Below are 23,554 nucleotides of genomic sequence, written 5' to 3' on the forward strand. Positions count from 1 at the left end.
GGGCAATAACAGTTTTTTTTTTTTTTTTTTTTTTTAATTCACTTGTCTTTATTTTTAATTAATTTAGCATCTTGATTTTCCATTTAAGTTTAGTTATTTTCTTATGCAAACATGTCTAATGACAATTCAAACCACTATTTCTACAATTCCGTTGGGTGCCAGAATTTTGCACACTAATAGGTATGAATGTAGATTAAAGGATTAGTTCACCCAAAAATAAAAATTCTCTGATCATTTACTCACCCTAATTTCATCTTCATCTTGCATGACTGTCTTTTTTCAGCAGAACACAGAATACTTGAAGAATATCTCAGCTCTGTAGGTCCATAAAATGCAAGTAAATGGGTGCCAATGTTTGAAGCTGTAAAAAGCACATGTCGCCATCATAATAGTATTACATACAACTCCAGTGGATTAATTAATGTCTTCTGAAGCAAAACACCAGGTGTGTGTGTAACGAATAGATCAATATTCAAAACTTTTTACAAAAAATGAATGAGGGTCATACACATAAGCATGTTGGCAAGTTCACGCAAGAACTGACATGTGAAATATGATGAAATAGAGGAGCATAGTATTCAGACATAGATGCCTCGTTCAGCTGGTTTGGATACGTCAACTGTGGCACCATCTTGGAATGGTCAACAAGGAGAGATGTTTGAATTGGTTTAAAGGCAAGTGAATGGAGGAGATGCCTCAGACCAAGCTCCTTGCTGCTTTCGTGTGGAAACAGAATCACGGTCCATTGGAACAGCTGCTAATAAAGTTTCTACATAGGAATGTCCATGCAGAGGAGGCATTTGTGCTTACGTCATGGAGTGGCAGCTTGAACTTCACTCTCGTCAACAAGCTGGCCAGAAGCATTTCAGAAGCAAAAATGTTTTGCATAAAAAGTTTTAAATATTGATCTATTTCTTGCACACATCTAGCGTCTCACTTCAGAAGACATTAAGTAATCCACTGGAGACTTATGATGGCTATATGTGCTTTTTGGGATCTTCAAATATCTGGCACATATTCACTTGCATTTTATGGACATACAAAGCTGAATATTCTTCCAAAAACCTGTCATGAGGGTGAGTAAATCATGAGAGAATTTTTCATTTTTGGGTGAACTACTCCTTTAATCTTGACTGGGACAAAACTGTGTCTAGAAACAGTGCATAAATATGGATGAGACTGAAAAGTCGAAAAATTCCTAAAATGTCTGATGAGGATCCAGCTGTAAGTCCCGAATATGATTCCTTAAAAAGTCAGGTCGTCAATTAGGTTGTCGAACAGTGTCAATCAGGCAGTCCTTAAGGAAGGGTTCCCAGATCCTCTAAAGAAGAGATTGATGAGGTTTTTTTACCCGTAATGAACTGCAATTAACTGGAGTGTCCTAATGATCCCTCATTAAATTGATTTATAGATTCATGATAATCTTGGTATGAAAAGTAAAAATGGTACCGCAGACAATATATTATTCAGAATATAAAAGCACCTGCTGCTTTCACATCAAGGAGAGTAGATGAAATAAAAGCAATCCCTGATCCTCTACGAATTTCGAAGTCAGACAGGTACAGCAGGACACAAAGAAGATGTTTGACTAATGAAAAGCCAGACAGCATCTAGCAACACAGTTAAAGCCTCAGGTCCTTCAGAGTAAAAATTACCTTATCTAACATGCCTCTTCACTGATTCTACAAGATTAGACATCAAAGGACTCCAGGACTTGATGTAAGAGGGAAATAAAAAAGCACTAGCTTATCTTTAATGTAAAGAAAGAACATTTCAAAGAAGTGTTCATCATTTTCGATGAAAGATATTGTTAATTAGCTTTTAAAAAGGTGACCAATTATGAACAAAAATGGCTTTTAGTCAGTGACTATTAGCTTTGAAACCAATTTTATACTAGTGTACTCCTTAAAGTTGACAAAATAAACTTTTAGCAGTTATATTATGCATTTTAAATTGCAAGTCTTTCTCTTCTGAGAAAATGGATAAAAAATAATGATGACGGTACCACAGATTTGTGTTCAACGATAATGAACTTCCCCCAAATAGGACTTGCTGCAATAGACTTAAAAACTAGGTTAACAGCTATGACATTATGAAAGTCTATTGGCTGTTTAAGCCAATTGGTTATTTAAGGGACGAGTTTCCTGTTAGAACATGAAATACAGGACAAAAACTGCACTCATCAAGCAATTTGTGGTATTTAAAAACTCATCCTTCAGTTCACAATGTCAAATGTGTAACTGCTCTTCCAGCTAAATGGCCATGTAAAAGGGATGGGCACTACAGGATGTCAGCATTGGACAGGAAGCTACTGTTGTCACTCAAGTGTAAGTACCGTTCACAGATCAATCCACGAACCAGATATTATAGTCCAAGACAGGATCAGACAGCATCCAGATGGCATTGCTGAACTCACGCTGGCTGGAAACTGGTCAAGAGAAACCCCTGCTAGACGTGTTTGAGAGTAGCCATGCCAGTGTTTTCTAATTAACATAAGTCTATCACACACCAGGAAGAAAGACACATATTTGACAGGCTAATTTATCTGGAAGCCTTCAGTGCCCTCAGATGACTTCAGTGCACCTCCAGCACTTAATCCTGTCAATAAAATGTCTCAACTGTAATGGACTATGGGGAATCAGCACTGTGAATCACAGACCAACTTAATTAACACAATGTTTGGAAACTGAATTTAACACTGAGCACTGAAAAGATTCAAGTTTACTTAAAGCACTATTCCATCATCAGGCCAAAATGTTACCATTGCTGAACCATGCCGTTCTGTAACAATCTGGACTCATTGGCACTGTTAGCCCTTTTCTACACACATGGATCCTGTGTGGGTTCCTGGCTGCTGCGAATTCTCGAACTATTCCACGCATTTCTACCACAGAAAAGGTCATTCCGGGGCCGAAAACCTGGTTCTGCACTGACTCCAAAAGGTTGTTGGTCTCTAAGCAGGAACCGATTACGTCAGGGGATGGAGGGCAGGAAAATTTTATGACGTTTTCCCAAATAACAACAGTAGCTTCCGTCTGCAGCAAGGAGTACTTCTTCGTTCTATAACAACAATACAAAAGCCCACAAAGTTATCAGACATCAAATGCATTCAGGTAATACGAAAAAACAAATACTCTACTTGCAATATGGTATTTACGAAGATCCGAGATAATCTAGACAGATCGCAAAGGAAAAAAATACTCTACTAGAATGAAGATATAGCACGAAATGATGCACGCCACTCTCACACGGGCAACTGACCAAATCATAAAAGATTATCAGCTTAAAGGATTAGTTCACCCAAAAATTAAAATTCTCTGATCATTTACTCACTCTCATGCCATTTCAGATGTGCATGACTGTCTTTTTTCAGCAGAACACAGAATACTTGAAGAATATCTCAGCTCTGTAGGTCCATAAAATGCAAGTAAATGGGTGCCAATGTTTGAAGCTGTAAAAAGCACATGTAGCCATCATAATAGAATTACATACAACTCCAGTGGATTAATTAATGTCTTCTGAAGCAAAACACCAGGTGTGTGTAACGAATAAATCAATATTCAAAACTTTTTACCAAAAATGTATGAGGGTCATACACATTGCCTCTCGCGTGACGTAAGCGTGTTGGCAAGTTCACGCAAGAACTGACATGTGAAATATGATGAAATAGAGGAGCATAGTATTCAGACATAGATGCCTCGTTCAGCTGGTTTGGATACGTCAACTGTGGCACCATCTTGGAATGGTCAACAAGGAGAGATGTTTGAATTGGTTTAAAGGCAAGTGAATGGAGGAGATGCCTCAGACCAAGCTCCTTGCTGCTTTCGTGTGGAAACAGAATCACGGTCCATTGGAACAGCTGCTAATAAGGTTTCTATATAGGAATGTCCATGCAAAGGAGGCTTTCGTGCTTACGTCATGAGAGTGGCAGCTTGAACTCCACCCTCGTCAACGAGCTGGCCGGAAACAAACATTTTTAGTAAACAAAGTTTTAAATATTGATTTATTTCTTGCACACACCTAGCGTTTCACTTCAGAAGACATTAATTAATCCACTGGAGACTTATGAGATCTTCAAATATCTGGTACACATTCACTTGCATTTTATGGACATACAAAGCTGAATATTCTTCCAAAAACCTGTCATGAGGGTGAGTAAATCATGAGAGAATTTGAAAAACATTTAAGGGAGTACAGGGACCACAAGAAGGACATAAGAAAAAGCGACAATGGACGGAGCAACAATGTTTTGGACTCGGACACCTACCAGCCTGCTATCTAATGGGGCATTGAATTCAGCCAGTAATGCTCATGATAAACAGTGAATCGCCAGTGTCCTCTGCAGCTGATCTCCGTAAGTTATATTTGCCAACTTTTGTTAGCTTTTCTTTCACTATTGTCATCTAAAACCCTATTCGGAGGGCAACTGTTTCTCAGGGTGATCTCTGTAAAAGTACATTTTCATGGCTCCTCTGTGATAAAACTCATGCGTTCGGATGACAATTAAATCATGGGGGATGAGCAAGACTTTTTGTCAATAGCATGACTGCAGTTGCTCTTGTCCTCTTTATTTGCGTTTAAATATGTTTGGAATTACGCTAAAGTGAAAATATAAATTTTAAAACAAGAGGGAACCATGCTGCAAAGCACTGCGGGCATTTACAGAGTACATTTTCACATATGGAGCAAGCCAAAATTCTTGAGATTGAACAAATCAAGAAACTGTAGGGACGAGAATGTTTATCAACGCAGCCAAATAAAATCTGTCAATTGGGGTACGCATGTTTCGTCACCCGACTGACCTCAGTTATATCACTTGTGTGCTCTCTCCTAAGTGCACGCAAGGAGATATAGAAGAGACATATCAAGGACAGTAAAGATAGTTCAAATGAAATTTAAGGAGCTACGGTAAAAATGGTTTTCTTATGTTTTATCTATCAAAATGATTCAAATGTGATATATTACAATTTTATTACATTGCTGCCATAATAATGGACCATTTTAAAAGTTAACATGTTCTGGCTCTCGTATTTCTTTTCCTTCTACTTAAGAGTCCCCACAAAATTTCTGTTACACAATCCTCCAACTTTCACAACTGTCCATTACTGTCCCTACAGAGCTGTTACCAAGTGCATTGCAAAAGTATGGCACTTAGCGGTGATTGAAAAGGAGTTACAAAATGTTTGGGTTATAAACTCTGTTTATTATATTACAGCACAAACTTGGTGTTTGTCAAAAACATTAGGTCATTTGGCTGGGAATTTTCTCGAGGGAAATGTGAGAAAAACAGACATTTCAGAATCGGACGGCAATAAAATCACTGACTACCTCCTGTAAATGCTGGAAATACCTCATGTTCCCATGTAAAATAATTGCCATCCAAATAGGGCTTTATTTTGTGCACCGTTTTGTTCTGTAAGTTACTTACTAAGTTTGGAAGATCACAGCTATCTGTCAAGTAAAATCTGTCAGTGGGATTCTAAATCAATAATATTATATGCTATGGCAAAAATCCAAATACAACCATCTGCTAAATCAATGTTAATAATGATTCCACTGTAACAGGAACTTAACAAGTAAAACCTGTCATCTTTAGTGTATTTGACAATCTTGTTGAGCAACGATGGATTGCAGTAATCCATATGTTTAAATATGTCCTCAAAAACAAGAGTAAAACTGTATCCTCCTTTTTCCTGGGAGTCTTACTGGGGAAACGATTATGGGTGGGACTTCTGCCGGAAGTCACTCTACGGTTTCTCACATGGGATATTTGCGAATACAGCGCTGGATACAGTGTACATTTACCTACAGTCAACTGTAGCAAAAGGCAGCATTTTTGAGAGGTAAATTAGAGAAACTTCAGCTAGTGCCGTGAACAAGGTGCTGTTCAAACTGAATGTGTTTTTGCATCCGCTCGCACTGTTTTTCAGTCGTTATCCATGTAAACATTCACTAGATGGATGCTTTTGAACAACTGCGTCATGTTTTACTGTGTTTTTAGCATCTCTCACGGGAGTGCTGAATTTTTAAATGCCGTGTCAAATTAAAAAAAACGTATTCAACTGATAAAAATGCATCTCGAGACACCAGCTTTCTGCTCTATTCGTTGTGGTGCGTTTTGCTTTTTCAGCACTAATATACGTCTGTCTGAATGTTACTGGAAGAACTGCTTTAGCCAATAGTTACATGAAAGCTACTCATACTCGAGAAAATAAATAAATGCTTATCTTAGTCACCAGAATTGAACGCTTTGGTGTTGTTTTTTGCAACAAAAAATCTCACGGGGGGAGCATGCCCCCGGAACCCCCTAGATATATGGTTTATTAGGCAGATTTAGAGGTCTGCAAGCCTGTTTGTAAGCCAGACAAAATATACAAATGTCACTGTTTTACAAAGTGTCTTTGTAAAGTGTGTGATCGATAACAAGTGATAAAAGTTATATCTTCTTTTTGTCGATCTCTTGCTTTCTATTTCAGGTAGCCCTGCCTACAGTGAAAGCTCATTGATCCAAAATCCACCTCCACATTAAAGTACATTAAACATAATTGTATACCCTGGAAAAGTTCATTTAACTTAAAAACTTTATGGAAACTCAAACTCGAAGTAAATTTTTCAGAGGTCAAAAAAAGTTGGGTTCTCTCAACTTCTAAATTTTTGTTGTGTTATCTTTGCTTTGACACAAGTTATACTAATATGAATATATATTAAAGAATTTAACTGAAGTCTTGAGACAACAGGCAAAACAATTGAAAAACCATTTAATTTAAGTAATGTAGACTTGACCTCTTTTGTCAAATAACATAAATATAATTAATTTAACTTGTTTTTTAAACACTCCTGCACTTTATCTGCATACTTTATGCAAAGTATGAAATTCTTTGCCTCTTAAGGCACTAGCATATGGCAAAGAAAACAGCGTGATAATCAGTGAGGAAGGAATATAAACAGGGTTTGAAATTATCACCCACCAAACCCTGTCAAATGCAGGGAAAAAATCGTCCGGGGCGGGTAACTCTGTCACTCTTATTAGCCCACTGACCTGCACAGAATGGGGCGCTTTTAAGCGGATGTGCCTATAAGAGCGCAGAGATGCCTTTAAGAGTGCTGAGATTTAAGCAGAGGTGTTTTTCCTACATATTTTTTACTATATTACATTGAGTCTACACTATGTGTTTAGATTAAGTAATAAAGGCCTACATTTCTTAGTATCAAAAATGTTATGATAAATGTTTTTGCATGTTAGTTGATTCAACATATGAGTTGATTTGGCAAATACGCTTGTTAATTCACCTTAAGCATACAAACTAATTCAATGAGAATAGACTAAAACAAGTTAAGATGAATTGTTGAACTAAAAAATTCCATCAGAATGAGAGAAATCATTAAAATCATCCACCTAAACTCAAAACTCTTATGTAATGGAGGTTATATTTTAGGATTTATGTTTATTGTATGTAATTTATTTAGGTTAAAAACATCAGGGATGACAGTGTATGCTCTGTTTTGCTGTAATTGTTTTATGTTGTGGTAACATTTTCACATTCAGTTTAGATAAAAAAAATCGCTTGTCACTGGAATTATATTATGCCTTATTGGGACACAATATTAGATATCAAAATATCAAGTAATTGCAAAAATGATAAGGACATTTTTATTTTGTTTATGCTCCTTGGTTTTGATATATGACATTAATGCATTTTAAATGCTATATGGGGTCACTGAATTTAAGTTTACTTAGAACATGCACAGAATTCAGTCAGTAGAAACGATGGTCAACACCATCTTCAAGTAGCACAAATTCACATAATTGGCTTATAGGATAAATATATATATATATATATATATATATATATATATATATATATATATATATATATATATATATACAGTGAGGAAAATAAGTATTTGAACACCCTGCTATTTTGCAAGTTCTCCCACTTAGAAAACATGGAGGGGTCTAACATTGTCATCGTAGGTGCATGTCCACTGTGAGAGACATAATCTAAAAAAAAAATCCAGAAATCACAATGTATGATTTTTTAACTATTTATTTGTATGATACAGCTGCAAATAAGTATTTGAACACCTGTCTATCAGCTAGAATTCTGACCCTCAAAGACCTGTTAGTCTGCCTTTAAAATGTCCACCTCCACTCCATTTATTATCCTAAATTAGATGCACCTATTTGAGGTCATTAGGTGCATAAAGACACCTGTCCACCCCATACAATCAGTAAGAATCCAACTACTAACATGACCAAGACCAAAGAGCTGTCCAAAGACACTAGAGACAAAATTGTACACCTCCACAAGGCTGGAAAGGGCTACGGGGAAATTGCCAAGCAGCTTGGTGAAAAAAGGTCCACTGTTGGAGCAATCATTAGAAAATGGAAGAAGCTAAACATGACTGTCAATCTCCCTCGGACTGGGGCTCCATGCAAGATCTCACCTCGTGTGGTCTCAATCATCCTAAGAAAGGTGAGAAATCAGCCCAGAACTACAGGGGAGGAGCTGGTCAATGACCTGAAAAAGCTGGGACCACCGTTTCCAAGGTTACTGTTGGTAATACACTAAGACGTCATGGTTTGAAATCATGCATGGCACGGAAGGTTCCCCTGCTTAAACCAGCACATGTCAAGGCCCGTCTTAAGTTTGCCAATGACCATTTGGATGATCCAGAGGAGTCATGGGAGAAAGTCATGTGGTCAGATGAGACCAAAATAGAACTTTTTGGTCATAATTCCACTAACCGTGTTTGGAGGAAGAAGAATGATGAGTACCATCCCAAGAACACCATCCCTACTGTGAAGCATGGGGGTGGAGGCATCATGCTTTGGGGGTGTTTTTCTGCACATGGGACAGGGCGACTGCACTGTATTAAGGAGAGGATGACCGGGGCCATGTATTGCGAGATTTTGGGGAACAACCTCCTTCCCTCAGTTAGAGCATTGAAGATGGGTCGAGGCTGGGTTTTCCAACATGACAATGACCCGAAGCACACAGCCAGGATAACCAAGGAGTGGCTCTGTAAGAAGCATATCAAGGTTCTGGCGTGGCCTAGCCAGTCTCCAGACCTATACCCAATAGAGAATCTTTGGAGGGAGCTCAAACTCCGTGTTTCTCAGCGACAGCCCAGAAACCTGACTGATCTAGAGAAGATCTGTGTGGAGGAGTGGGCCAAAATCCCTCCTGCAGTGTGTGCAAACCTGGTGAAAAAGTACAGGAAACGTTTGACCTCTGTAATTGCAAACAAAGGCTACTGTACCAAATATTAACATTGATTTTCTCAGGTGTTCAACTACTTATTTGCAGCTGTATCATACAAATAAATAGTTAAAAAATCATACATTGTGATTTCTGGATTTTTTTTTTTAGATTATGTCTCTCACAGTGGACATGCACCTACGATGACAATTTCAGACCCCTCCATGATTTCTAAGTGGGAGAACTTGCAAAATAGCAGGGTGTTCAAATACTTATTTTCCTCACTGTATATATATATATCACACATACATATATACACACACCATTTAAAGAGCAGCACGAAGTGGAATATAAACGCTTTTGCCAGCCCTACTCCTACTAGCATTGATCTGGATTTAGTGTTAAAACTAAATTTTTTGTATTATGAAAGCAATTATTTTAGACTGAGTCATGGTATTAATCACAGCACCGGTCTTGAAAGAGTCACAAAGCATTTTAGCCAAAAGCTAACATCACTTTCATCTTGCAGGAAGAAGCCAAGAAGAGCATTTTAGTACAAGGCACTTGAAAACAAACTGATAGGGGCTTGGCAGGGTCAATGCCTGCCTCTCACTTAGCACATTTATCGCTCTGTCGCATTAGCTTAAGTCTCCTTCCCCATGAGTGCCTCCAACAGACTAATCATATTTCACAGGGGAGCAAAACAAAAACATGAGAAAAGGCCACATGAATAATTGAGGGGAAGGGTGAGTTATCTTGAACAATACTAGCATGCACAGTCTGAGGGAAAATAACCATTTCCATGACTGTAAATTAGAGTATCAAAAAAATATGTGCAGTACATGACAAAAAATAGCTCAGAGAAGTAGTTTTTAATATATGTGAATATCATGTTTTTATGGAAATTGGAATCTGTTGTGGCTGTGAGGCTTATTATATGCTGACTTTGCATAACTGGTATCACTCAATATGGAAAAATAAATCAATATGCAATTGATATGTAACAGGCTATAAATCACAGGAGAGAAATATTTTGTACGTAAATTTGATTTACACCATCCTCCTTTCATGTTGTAATCAAGATTTGTACAAAATAGCTCTGAACAAAGACACAAGCTACCAATATAGTTATTGGTTTTTAAAAAGGTTTTACACAAAGACATGAATATTATTATTTTTTTTAAATATGCTGAAAATGATGTACACTCACTATAGATGAAGACTGCAGTCATATCAGAAACATAACAAAAGCTGCTTAAAAATGGCTTCTTTTCTACTGATGACTTATACTGGAATTAATGTTAATTTTACTGCTACATTATCCAGTATACTAGTTAACAATAAGCTATACACTTATATTGATATAATGTGTTTGTTAGAGGTTTGTGTTTCTTTACACATTAAAGAGTACTCCCAATTAGTTCCACACAATTATGTAAAGATATTCTAAACTGATTATGCAAAAAAAAAAAAAAAACAACACTGGTATCGTATCGGGCTCGGCTGATACTGAGGTTTCCGATATCGGTATCGGAAGAGAAAAAGTGGTATCAGTGCATCCCTAATATTAACTAATAATAATACCATGTTTACTTTATTTAGCACTTTCAGCCAAGGCTCAAACATAAAAGTACATGCAAACAAAGCAAGCAAACAAAAAAACTAAAATAAAACACAATATACTTACAATGGAGCCCAAGTCCACAGTATAGTCCAGAATGATGGTATGGGGTTGATAAAGAGGAATGTACAGTAATCCACTTGACAGTCTGAACAGAATGAGGGCAAGTAGACAAATAAAATGTCCAAAAAAAAGGTCCCTGCTGGAGTCATAAAACAAACCACTACGACCTGCACCACTCACAGATGAACGGCGCAAGCACAAGGCTGTGTTCAGCTGGGGCAGAGAACTTTAAGACACTACAGATAAAAGTAGCTAGCAAGCATGGAAAAGAGATTCATACCACACCCAATTCCGATTCGTTTTTTAGATCTGATTTCGGACACACTGTCCACACCATCATTTTGCAAGCATTGTTTTTTTAGACAGTTCAGTAAATATCTGGTATATCTACATTGGTTGCCATAGTAATCAAGAGACAGAAGAGTAGCTGTCAGTGTTGAAAGAGAGGATGGAAATCTGGAAATGTCCATCTTGACGAATCGTGACATCATCCCCATAAACAGAGAATGGCACATGTGAATTCAGACGCAGCTGTAGACAATACTGCGCTTTATGACATGGCAGTGATGCTATGCAAACAAATGACACACACACACACACACACACACACACACAAAAAACACTTGAACGCAGAGCTGATAATTCAGACTGAAACACATTTCCAAAAATCTGATTTTAATTGTATTTCAAACCTTATATGGATGTAGCTTGGATTAGAGTTTATAAATGTGTTCGTTTGACTTTCAGACTATAAACACTCACTGCAGCATTAATATAAACCTCTCTTTAAGTTTCACATACAGTATGCATGGACCTTTACACAGAGCACATTGGATATTAATAAATATGGCTACATTATGAAAAGAAAAGCCTGAAAGCAACTCCCAGCAGAGATTTCAGTGGCTCCAAGCAACAAGAAAGTGAAGAGTCCCAATGTTCACTTTCGCTAATGACTCATGCTTGCTAACCCTTACTTTTGCAAGCATAGATTGCATAAGAACAAAGAGAAAAAAAATCAATAGAGACAGCTGAGTAATGTTGTTTAATGTGATTTGAAGTCTGTTTCCTCTATTTTAACGGTGAAATGAAAAACTTGAGGTTTGTTTAGAAAGCAGGTTCTTGAGCAATTTTTGTGACACGGGTGGTTAATGTAAAACATAATAAGAAGCACTATAAAATGTCCTTTCACATTAGAGTCTCCTGTGATCTTGAGAAAATGAGCTAAGAAAGTGCATTTTAGTAATTCTGACAGCTGAAGTACTCCACAAATAAATCAGCCTTCTACTCAGTGTGGGGCAAAGGGGAAATTAAGCAGTTTTGCACTATTTCAAACAGTTGGTCTATGTAGTGTATGCATCAGACTTTAGGTCAGAATTGTGTCTTTGGGCATTGCATCGCATCTCAATTTTAAATTTTGTTTAAATTCTGTTATTTTAAAATGTGTCTCAAGACCCTTGCATTCTGTTCCATTCTAGCTGTTTTTACAAGCAATAATGCATACTGTTTACTCCCCTTGAATCGCTCAAAACAAAGTCTGAATGCTTTGGCTAGACTGGACAGAAAGTCAACTTGTACAACTAACAGCCTGTCTACACCAGGCGTGTCCGTTGACGTGACTTGCCGCAACGGCTTTAAGGCTATCTACACTGGACACGTCGACACAAACGTTCTAAACTGTTTAATTTGTGTAGGAGCTGCACCAGCGCATGCAGCTCAAAATGGAACGTGACACCAGTTTATTGATGGCGCAATGGCCACGCCGCAACTGATGTTTTCAGTGTAGACAGCATCATTGATTATAATGGGGTTTTTGATGCAACACACCACTCACTTACCAATTTATACTTACACTTACCAATTCGGCTACAAGGCAGTGACCAAAATACCATTGGGAACAATAAAAAAAATTATGTTTTGATGGTCAAGTCATACATTTAAAAAATCATTAATAATTTTTAAGTTCCCAATTACTCATGACCATCTCTAATGTGAGCTGTCCATTGCAGAATATTCTCAGTTACTTCATGTACAATTTACATAAACAATGCATATTTAATATTTCTGTGGGGGAGTGAAGTATTGTGATTGGAAGCTGTACAGTTGGGTTCAAAAGTCCACATTGACGATATGGGATTCAACATTTTTTTCACTCAAATTCAAAGTTTTAGGTGTAAAACAAGGAAACATTTTGGTGCAAAATATATAAGTTATATTTTAGATTCAGCACTATTTCTTTTGAAACAAACTAATTTGAGACTAATTTGATCATATAAACTTCTTTGGTCAAAAGGTCAGATTTCTTGCGCCCATTGAAGCACACAAGATGCTCTTTGTATCATTCTTAAAATCATGCTGGGATAACACAGATGACCTGATTTCACACAAACTTATAGAGTCCATGCAAGCTCGAGTGCAAACCAAAACACTAAGAAAATCTGGAATACAGACAAGTTTTTCAATTCAACTTGTCACTCAAATTCATACTCTGATAAATCATTTGTAATTGAAAATCTGTTGTAAATGAGATGACTGCAAAATAGAAGCATTTACCCAAGTAGACTCTTAAAAAACACTATGTAGCATCTCAATGATGTGAATTCTTACCCTGAGTCTGGTCGATGTGGCCCAAGGTTTCTATCTGTTCAACAAGATCATTAGAGTTCCATTGACTCATTCCTAAGAGCATGGCCGTCTTACCCTCCAGCACCTCTGAAACACAACAAACACATACAAACACACTCAATGAGAGTGGTAAGTTATCAGGAAGAGCTTGGCAGTCAATCGTTCAGTTAATCATGAGGATAGTCCAGAGAATGTCATCCAATTCTGCACAATGCACATTTAAGCTCAATACAGTCACAGTAAATTCTGCATTACATCAAAAGCCATTAACAATCATCAAATTATCTTTAAATACAGCTACCGCTATAAACTGATGTCTGAATAATCAGCAGAGTGAGCAATCAGCCACTCCGTCAGTCCTTGGCTGTATGGATCAAAGTGAGTGACAGCATGTTGCAAGTCCAGTGCCGTATCGGATCTCCCTGAGCTGAACATTCAGTGTGGAATACAGACTAAATATGGCAGGCTTTCTCAGGGTTGTTTATTTGCATCACCCGCTAAAACCATTTGGCCACTGTCTGTCTCGTGCTATTTGCTAGACTGTCACTTTAACGTTTTATGAGTTCATTCAAACAAGGGTACACAAACAAACATATGCACACTCACAGAAACAATGCAAGTAACAGTTGTAAGGGAGCTATGATGCCTTTGAGTTTGGAGAGAATGGGTATAAATCATAATCCAAATACTGAGAGTTACTGAGTCATGTCAAATAGAACAGCGTTTGGAGAGCGCAGAAGGAACATAGATCTTGTGAAGTGTGAAATATGCTTAGCACAAAGAAGAGAAACAACAGCAGCCTGGTGCCTGAAGGAGAGACAACCACCCATTTCAGTAAATAAAACACATAAACTGGAAACACATGAGAGCATGCCAGCTAGGAAGGATTCAGCTGGCAATGCAAACGGATGACTGCAAAGTGCTTTCAGATCAAAAGCAGAGTAAAGAGAAAACCCAAAAGGAAAACAGAACCATGTAAAATGTGGTAACATGCTTATAGAACAGCTTGAGCAGATGAGCAAATCAAAAGTTGTCATTCCCAAATATTTAGTCAAATCTGTTCTAGAGATCTAAGAATAGTGTTTGCTTTGTTTTTACAGATTTTATTTTACTGATTATTTCTGTTATTTTAAGTGTCTGTTTAGACTACAGAAATAAAAACATTACAAACTTTATGATTTATTATCAGTTAGGGCATGCAATTGATTAGTAAACCCTACATTCAGACAACCAATTACATTAAATACAGAAATGTGAATATCGTTAAATAATACCACTCGTATAAGACCAATTATCAGTCTATCGCTAATCAGTACCATTTGTGAAGAACTTTCAGGAAATCTACATAAAACGACTTTAATCTGGATACTATGTGCCAGAGTAAAGTAACTTTCACAATAAATTCATATTTTCTGTCATTTTAGATATCAATAACTACGTTTCCATTCAATAATTTTTTGTGAAAAAAATGTAGTGTCTCATGACAGAATTTACCCCAATCATTAGCATGTGTTAATCATGACAACAAGGTATACATCATTGAAAGCCAATTTATTGTACGTGATAATGGATTGATCTTAACGGCATATCACAGATCCGATGCTGTAATCATGACACTTCTAGGAGTGTCGACACAAATATCTCATATCATGTACATCGGCAAGTGCACGGAGAACAAATTAATGGCCGCTGTTTGCGATTAATTTAATCACGGTAGCCATCTGTTTATTTATTAAAGGTGCTTTTTCACACAGTTCAAAATAATAGACAGCAGTCATGGAATAGCCCATAATAAAAAACATATCATTTCTGTGCACAAAGATATTTTAATTTAAAAATAAATACACAATACTAGGAGACAAGCAACAGTGCTTTTTTTTGGAACACTAACATATAGCCCAATTCTATAAAAATGATTGTTTAGTTACTTTTGAAAAAATGCTGTCAAAATTCCCTGTAGCAAATTAAATAAATTACCAAATGAATAAAGCATTAAATAAAATAATTAATTACCAAATGAAAAAAAAAAAACGTTTAGACCTATATATGCCTTTTCTATACACAAACTTAAATTAGCCTTCAAGACTATAAACTATCAGAACTGTTTTCCAATGTGGAGTTCACTTTCAAAAAACAAGATTTTGAACATTTTAAAACTTTTAAATATTTTAAATCTAACCCTCTTTACCTCAGATCACATTTGCTGAGCTTTCTCAGAATATGTAAATTGCATTATGATAATTAAATTAATTTAGATTGTGATGACAATCAAGTTCAGTTGGTCGTTAAAAAGTTGCTGGACAAATATGCGGGACATAATGCAGTTGTGATGGTGATGCTTTAGATTAGATGATTGTTCAAAATAGCCTATCAATTTTTCTTTAATAGCTGTGCACACAGCATACACACATATATGGATAGTCCTTATACTTAGTTCAAAAGTTTCCCCTACTATTTGGTGCAGGTTGCCAGCTTGAACAGGGCCATGACAATTCGCTTTCGTGGCGGACCCGGTGGCAACCTGCGATAGGAGCAACATCAGGACCAATATTACAGTCCTATCAGAAGGGCAACTCTCCTCTTCTGATTGCATTTATTTGTGAAATGACAGTAAGCGGTCTAATTTCTATGAATTGTCTCAATACACTCACCATTTTACCAAAATTTTGGGGGACAAAAAATTAGGGACATCAGGGAGGCAAAAGGTAGGCTACACAATTAGTGATATACACACATTTCAATAAAGGGCAGATTTATTTTGCGATGTTTTTTAGGCATGACGTCATCACACAAAATATTTATCGATTAAAGGCCATTTGAATGGAAACAGGCAAAGCATTTTCACTTTGTCGATAACACAATAGCTTGAAAAGTGGATGGAAACTAGGCTAATGTGGGAAGTCATGTAATATACGGACTGACTATTTGCACTAGGACTAAATAGCACCTGCCACACAGAGCAGCTACTTGCACTCCAATAGTCTGGTGGAAACACAGAAATTTAAGAAAAACTGTGCCCCTAGAGTCACTGCAATGGCGTGATATGTAAAGACGGAGTGGATGTGCTTTTTCCATGAGACGACCTGGGTTCGAATCCACCTTTTGCCCACTTTTTCCATCCTGTTTCCTATCTTCACTCTTAATATTTCCTTTAATACTACTATGTTGAAATATTGTAGTAGCAATGTTTTTTGGCGACGTAAGATTATTGTAAAAAATTCTGGCAAACCGATTAAGACATCTCTTATGCATATAGATCAGGTGGTGTTTTTCAGGGTCACACCTCTTCTGATAACATTAGGCGTTTCATTAATATTATTTGGTCAGTGGCAAATGATCAGACTCTGGCCATCTCACTTGACGCCGAAAAGGCATTTGTTATTGTAGAATGGGATTATTTTTTCTAAACTCATGCTTTAAGTTACTTTATAAAAATGTATTAACATCAGACAGATAATATTTTTTACTCTGGATAGGGTATTTACAGCTGCGCCATCTGCTCTGTACTGTTTTCGAGAGTAGTTTACACCCCCATAAAGCGGCACATACTCTGGAAGAGGGGATTACTGCTTTTGGAAATGGTCATGAGGCATCAGTGTATTACTCCCTACTAATTCAGAGTCTGGGGGATGTAGCTTTAAATTCAATAAAGAGATTAGTGGAGAAAGATTTAAACTTGGTACTGGAGGATGGAGAGTGGACTATGATTCTAAAAACATCAAGGCTGCATCTAGAGATGCAAGAGTGCACCTTATGCAATTCAAGATTTTACATCAATTCTGTTGGACCCCCTCTAGATTGTTTAGGCTTGGTCTTAAAGACGCACCCACCTGCTGGCAATGCCAATCAGAAGTTGGAACACAACCCATGTTTTTGGTGGTGTGTTAAGATCCAAGAATTTTGGTTAAATGTTCAGCGTTTTATTTGTGACGTTTTGGGCACTAAAATTTTTTTTTTCCCAAGACTCTGTATTTTGGGTGATGGGGCGGTCATCAATATGGGGGATAAACACATAAAAAATGTGGTTCTGACCAGTGTGATGATTGGTAGGCAGGTTATTTTAAGGGGATGGAAGTCAGGTCTCTCCAATACACCACCATTATGAGAAGCCAACATCTGCGAAGCCAACACATGCAAGGCTTCATGTTACCAAAATCATCACCAGTATTAAAGTGTGGCAAGCTATATAATAGTACACATTACTGCAAATGATTAAAAACCAATCACACAACCGGTATTTGTGCATAGATTTCATTTAAGAACATTTTCAATGACCAGAGCATGACTGAACATGCCTGTGGCTAGAGAAAAAGAACACTTGACTACGTTGTATGCCCCACAAAGTTTCAGAAAACATGCTTTTCAAGGAAATTCTTCTTAATGAACAAGGACCATATTTATAACAATCACATGGCTTCACCCTCTGGAGTTATCTATGTATAGTTATTGATCAAATTAAAAGGACATTGGGATTCAGAACTCCAGCACAAACATTAATCATCAACAGCAACATTGAATGTCATTTGCGTTCACTGTTGACACTCTTTTAGCATAAGCATAATACAGAATTTGATTCTGGTTTAAAGGAACAGTTCATCCAAATACTTAGTTTCTGTCATTACTGACTCATGTCATTTCAACCCTGTATGTATGACTTTCCTTTATGGAATACAAAAGAAAAACATATTGAAGAATGTACTGATCCAGGGCTCGACATTAACACTTGCCCGCTTGTCCGGGACAAGTTAAGGAGAAATTTTTTAAGTAGCCTGATTAAAATCTCAATAATGAATGTTAGCTCAATAGCACAGGATTGCAGGGATTGAGCATAATTTTTATAATTCCCACATTTCATTTTCAAAATTCGGGGAATTCCCTCTATCACGTTGCCCTCTCTCCCTCTCGCCTTCACTCGTGTAGCGTTCAGCAAATAACGCTCCTGTTTATAAACAAACAAAGATGTCTTCATCGCACACGCGCAATGTTGGAGCGATAATTTTGTCTCGTTACATTATGGCGCTCCCTTATAAAACAGCAAAAAAGGCAAAAACTGCAAAATCGCATTGTGCTACCATCTGTAGAGTGAAAAGATTAATTTAAATCAGACCTATCCCGAAGGTCTGTTACACCTCTCATCTCTCTAAAGCTCCATCTGATGTATGCATGTGAGGTATTTTCTCTGTGTGAATCAGTCAGTTTTAATAAGTGTACCAATATACATAAATATTATTAGAATTACATTAATACTATAACATAAAAAATACATAAGTAAAATATATTATCTATCTTTATGTAACGGTTGTGGAAGTAGGAGAAGGCAGACGAAGGTTGAGGATCCAAATGCAGTTATCTTTATTTATTAAACAAACACAAAGGAACACCCACGATGGGGAAACAAACATAAAACTAGAAAACACAGGAACTAGAAACACGGGAACACGGAACACGGAACACAGGCTTGGGAGGAACATCCAACCACATTCAAACAATCAAACAACGACTGACAGAGACTGAACAAACAGACAGGGTTTAAATACAAGAATCTGGGACAAAGGGGCCAATGAACAAACAGAACACAAACTAGATGACAAGGTGATTAACAGAAACCAAAGGCAAATTAACAAGGGCAGGTGAAAACAATGAACAGTGAACACGAGGGAAAACAAGACTGTGGAGCTACAAAAGGGACAAAAGTGAAAACTAAGGAGTACAAAAGTGACAAAAATGGTAAACAAAAGGGCAACAGTGGAACAAGACAGGGTATACATAACACTTTATTATACATACTGTATCTGTTTTCAATATACATCATAACTGATTTAGCGGCAAGGTTCTCTCAGGATTTTATCTGTTAACATTTTCAATGTATTTTGTCAATTTTAAACAGCCATTTTTAATGCAAATGGTGAGAATGTATTGTGACAAGGAGGAGGGCGAATCAGGCTAATCAGCCAAGGAGAGGAATAAGTGCAGTGGGATGTGGCAGTTTGAGCGAGAAAAAGTCACAAGCAGCTGCCGTGTGTGCGTTTGTGTTGTGTGTCTTGTTTCATTAAAAATTATTTTGAGTTCAGCCGGTTCCTGCCTCCTCCTTTCCCATTTTAACCATGTAACATTGACTTATACTATTAAAAGTTGAGTTATACAATAAAAGTGGTCCCTACAACTCCATATGTGCTTTATTCCCAGTCTTCTGAAGACATTTGATTGCTTTGTGTGACGATCAGACTAAAATAAGTTATTTTAGTTCAGTTCGTGAATGAATCATCATTCAGACCAGTTTTGTGGTGATCAACAGATTCACTGAAAAAAATCTAATTAATAAAACCATACATGGAAAAAGTAACCAGTACATTCTTCAAAATTCCTCCTTTAGAGTTCCTGAGAAGCAAGAAAGTCAAACTGGTTTGAAACAACAGAAAGGTGAGTAAAATAACAGAATGTACATTTTTGGGAGAACGTGTCCTTTAAGTCAGTTGCACTGGCAAGGAATTTGACTTCAACATTTGTCCCTGTGTCACAATTAATTTACATAGAATCATATAAGAATTTTAATATATGAAAATGGAAGGCAAATAAATATTTCTGAAGCATACACTCAAATATCCACTTCCGTGTACAACTCCAGTTTTGGAAATCTGTCAAGAGAGCAGCTTTCAGATGCCGCATATATTCATAATTACAAGCTGCCTCATGCAAACCAAGCAACTCACCCCTGATACCAAACAGGGAATTTATGTTAAAAATGAGGCAAGGAGACAAACAGTCATTGCTCTTTGATCTGATATAAATGCCTAATTTCTTGCTTGAATTGTCTAAAATGGATCTTTTGCCTACTCAACCTTAGAGGCTGTTAGAACAATCAATGCAACACAAAAACATTTAAAGCAAAGCCTCTGTGTAGCAATCACAATCAATGACTGTAAATACATTTTACAATCTGTCTCAAGCAAAAATGTATCACAGTTTGAAATGAGGGTCTGATCATATTTCAGCCTGTACAAATGTGTTCTGTTTAGGCACACTCTGACAAATCTCATAACTCAAACGTACACGCTCCAATAACAGATCTGAATTAACGGCTTAAGAAATGTATCCATGTCAGTGCAAAACAATCTGACAGTCAGGGGAAAGAACTTGAATGCACTCATTCATAAAACGAACACTGCTGTTCTTATGCTCAAAAAGGTGCGGAGCATCTAATTATGTACTTGCATGTTAAATCAAGCAATTAAGACAAATTAAAACTTATGCAATTAGATGTATGGCTGTGTGCTCTGAGCACAGCTCCTCAAAAAGAAGGTTTATATTTCTATTTATGTCGGAGTTATATTATAATGCAGTTAAATTAAGATTTCTTCACATGCCTTCTTATAAAATTGTATCATTATTAGGGATGGTTGGGGGGGTGGTCAGATTCTCTGATGCATCACAATTTTTTTTCCAATGATTCTGAATCGATTCTCAAAAATTCTGAATTGAATGAGTTCAATTTAAATCGTTGCAGTGAAGTTGTGCTGATGTGATGCCAGAGACAGAGTGAGATGCTAGAAACAAATGGTCAGACACAAATATACTAAAGCCAAGCGCACTACTGAGATGATTACAGACTGGATGAATCAAACACACAACCATTGCCCCCAACTAAATCTATGATTCCAAAATTAATTTACAAACTCAAGTGCATAGAAACTGGAGAGTTTATTCGTGATGGCATGTCAACAAACCACATGAAAGATGAGCTTGCACCTGTAATTGCACTGATTTGCATAGAAAGGGGAAAACACTGTTGAAAATAATGATGAGACAGAGGTTCTGGAGACGTGGGGGATGTTTTTATTTTCCAATTATTTTTTTGTCTCCTGCTTCCCTCATGCCTTTCTTGTGCTCTCTATTTCTTTGGCTGTTGCTCATTGCCGGTCTCTCGCTCAACTGAACTATCACCTGTGGTGTGGAAAGAGATCACTGACATCTGCATTCTCACAGAAGCAGATATCTCATGTAGCCATCCTGGACCAGCAATCAATATTTGTTATTATAGTTATAAGCAGGGCCATATCCGACCATTCTGGTGCCCTAAGCCCTTTTGAGGTGGGGGCGTTTGCCGTGTGTGGCGGCAACCTCCTCTTAGGTGCTGATTAAAAATTACATGACAAAAATTGCAATCGGTAATGTAATCTTTCTGATTACATTTTGGGGTAATCTAATTCAGTTACTTTTGGATTACTGTGACAGGAACAGGATGAGATGGATTCATATGCAGGAAAAGGTTTAATAATAGAATTCAACAAAACTCAGAGGGCAAATCCAGATAGCGATGTCAAAACAGAGTCCAAAGTCAGAGCCAAGAGATCCAATAAACAAACAGATGGAGCAGGGCAGGCGGGAAATAAACACGAGACAGAACGCTAGAGACAACTAGAAGTGTTTCTAAAGGAGTTAGCAAAGCAGGATAACTACATACAATAACCAACGAAATAAAAGTGAACTGGCAGGGTATAAATAGAGTACAAAACAGCACAGGTGAAACTAATATTCAGGAGATTGAGAGCGAGTGTGGGAACTGGAAGAAGTGGGGTGGATTATGGAACTGGATTCCATGACAATTACTTCCAACCTAACTTTTTTATTTGATGTCATTTGCATTTCTTATGGAAGTTTCTAGAAACATGGACAGCTTCCAGGGACACAAACGTGGTCATGCCATTTCGCCATTTTACAAACGCCATGCTTGTGTGGTAAGTGATTAGACCAGTTATATTTGGGAACCAGTGTCACAAAAACAGCCTCAAAGTTACCGCAAAAGTGCATTTTGAAACAGAGTACAAAATCAATTCACGAAACTAAAACTATTATTGTGCCACTAATGCAATTGTATATGTGCATTTGAAATGTTGTGTAATTGGGAATTATGATGTGTTTAATGGACCCTTCCAAACACATAGTGACACATGGTTACAGTGTATATTACACACAGAGTGATAATTTAAATAATACTTAAAATGTGTTTCGTCAGGAGTAAAGAAAGCTAAGAAAACATGCAAACATATCTTCAAATGCTTCTTTAAATTTGAAGCTGAATCCTTTGCAGTTGACAGGATATGAATGTTTGGAAGGCAGATTTTACATTGCACAGTAATGTTTTTTTTCTTCACTTGTCACCTTAAAAGTGAAATAATCCCCGTACATCCAGTGGTCCAACGCTGATTTAAACCATTCCATCTTCACCTGGCTAATAGTATCTGGTCTGTGTGCAATTTGACAACTTTCCCTCTCTCTCTCTCTTCTGAACACACTCAAAGAGAGTGAATCTTTTACTTTTTTTACATGTATAAAATGTAAAAGATTTAAAAAAAGAGAAACAATTCCATATAATGAACAATTTACTGTCATTGCCTAATTAACAAGTATTCATGTAATCCATAAGAAAGTAACCGCATTCCAATTACGAGTATTTTTAAAATGTAATTTAATCCAATTACAAGTATTTGATTTTTAAAATCTGATTATAAAATCCAGATTACATATAATCAGTTAATACCAGCACTGGTGGCACCCTAGGTAACCAACTAGTTTGCCTATGCTTAAAAACAGCCCAAGTGGTAGCTCAGCGAGTATTGATGCCAACTACCACCCCTGGAGTCTTTCTCAATCTCTGTGGGGTGCGTGGTGAGTTAAGCATGGATCCCATGTGGAATAGCGTGGGCCTCCACACGCGCTACGTCTCCGTGGTAACGTGCTCAAAAAGCCATGTGATAAGATGCTCGGATTGACCTCTCAGACTTGTAGGCAACTGAAATTCGTTCTCCACCACCCGGATTGAGGCAAGTCACTACGCCACCACGAGGAATTAGAACACATTGGGAATTGGGCATTTCAAATTGGGGATAGATGGGGAGAAGAAAAAACAGCCCTTGTTATAGGCTTAGGATCGATTCTTTCTAAATTATAAATTGAATACTATTTAAATACTGAGTGTGTTTATTGATAAAATTTATAGATAAAATTTGAGGAGAAGATGCATTGTGATGCATTGAGAATCATTTTT

General features: G+C 37.1%; 1 protein-coding gene across 1 annotated transcript in view; it reads right to left on the bottom strand.

The window, feature by feature from the left end:
• LOC127631592 (membrane-associated phosphatidylinositol transfer protein 3-like) overlaps positions 1-23,554 on the bottom strand; it is a 128,711-nt gene that overhangs the window by 72,736 nt on the left and 32,421 nt on the right. The window contains exon 3 of the mRNA XM_052109834.1: positions 13,492-13,596. Within this exon, the coding sequence (XP_051965794.1) occupies positions 13,492-13,596 (105 nt within the window). The remainder of the gene's footprint in view (positions 1-13,491; positions 13,597-23,554) is intronic.

Source organism: Xyrauchen texanus, chromosome 38, assembly GCF_025860055.1.
Source record: "Xyrauchen texanus isolate HMW12.3.18 chromosome 38, RBS_HiC_50CHRs, whole genome shotgun sequence".
Taxonomy (NCBI): domain Eukaryota; kingdom Metazoa; phylum Chordata; class Actinopteri; order Cypriniformes; family Catostomidae; genus Xyrauchen; species Xyrauchen texanus.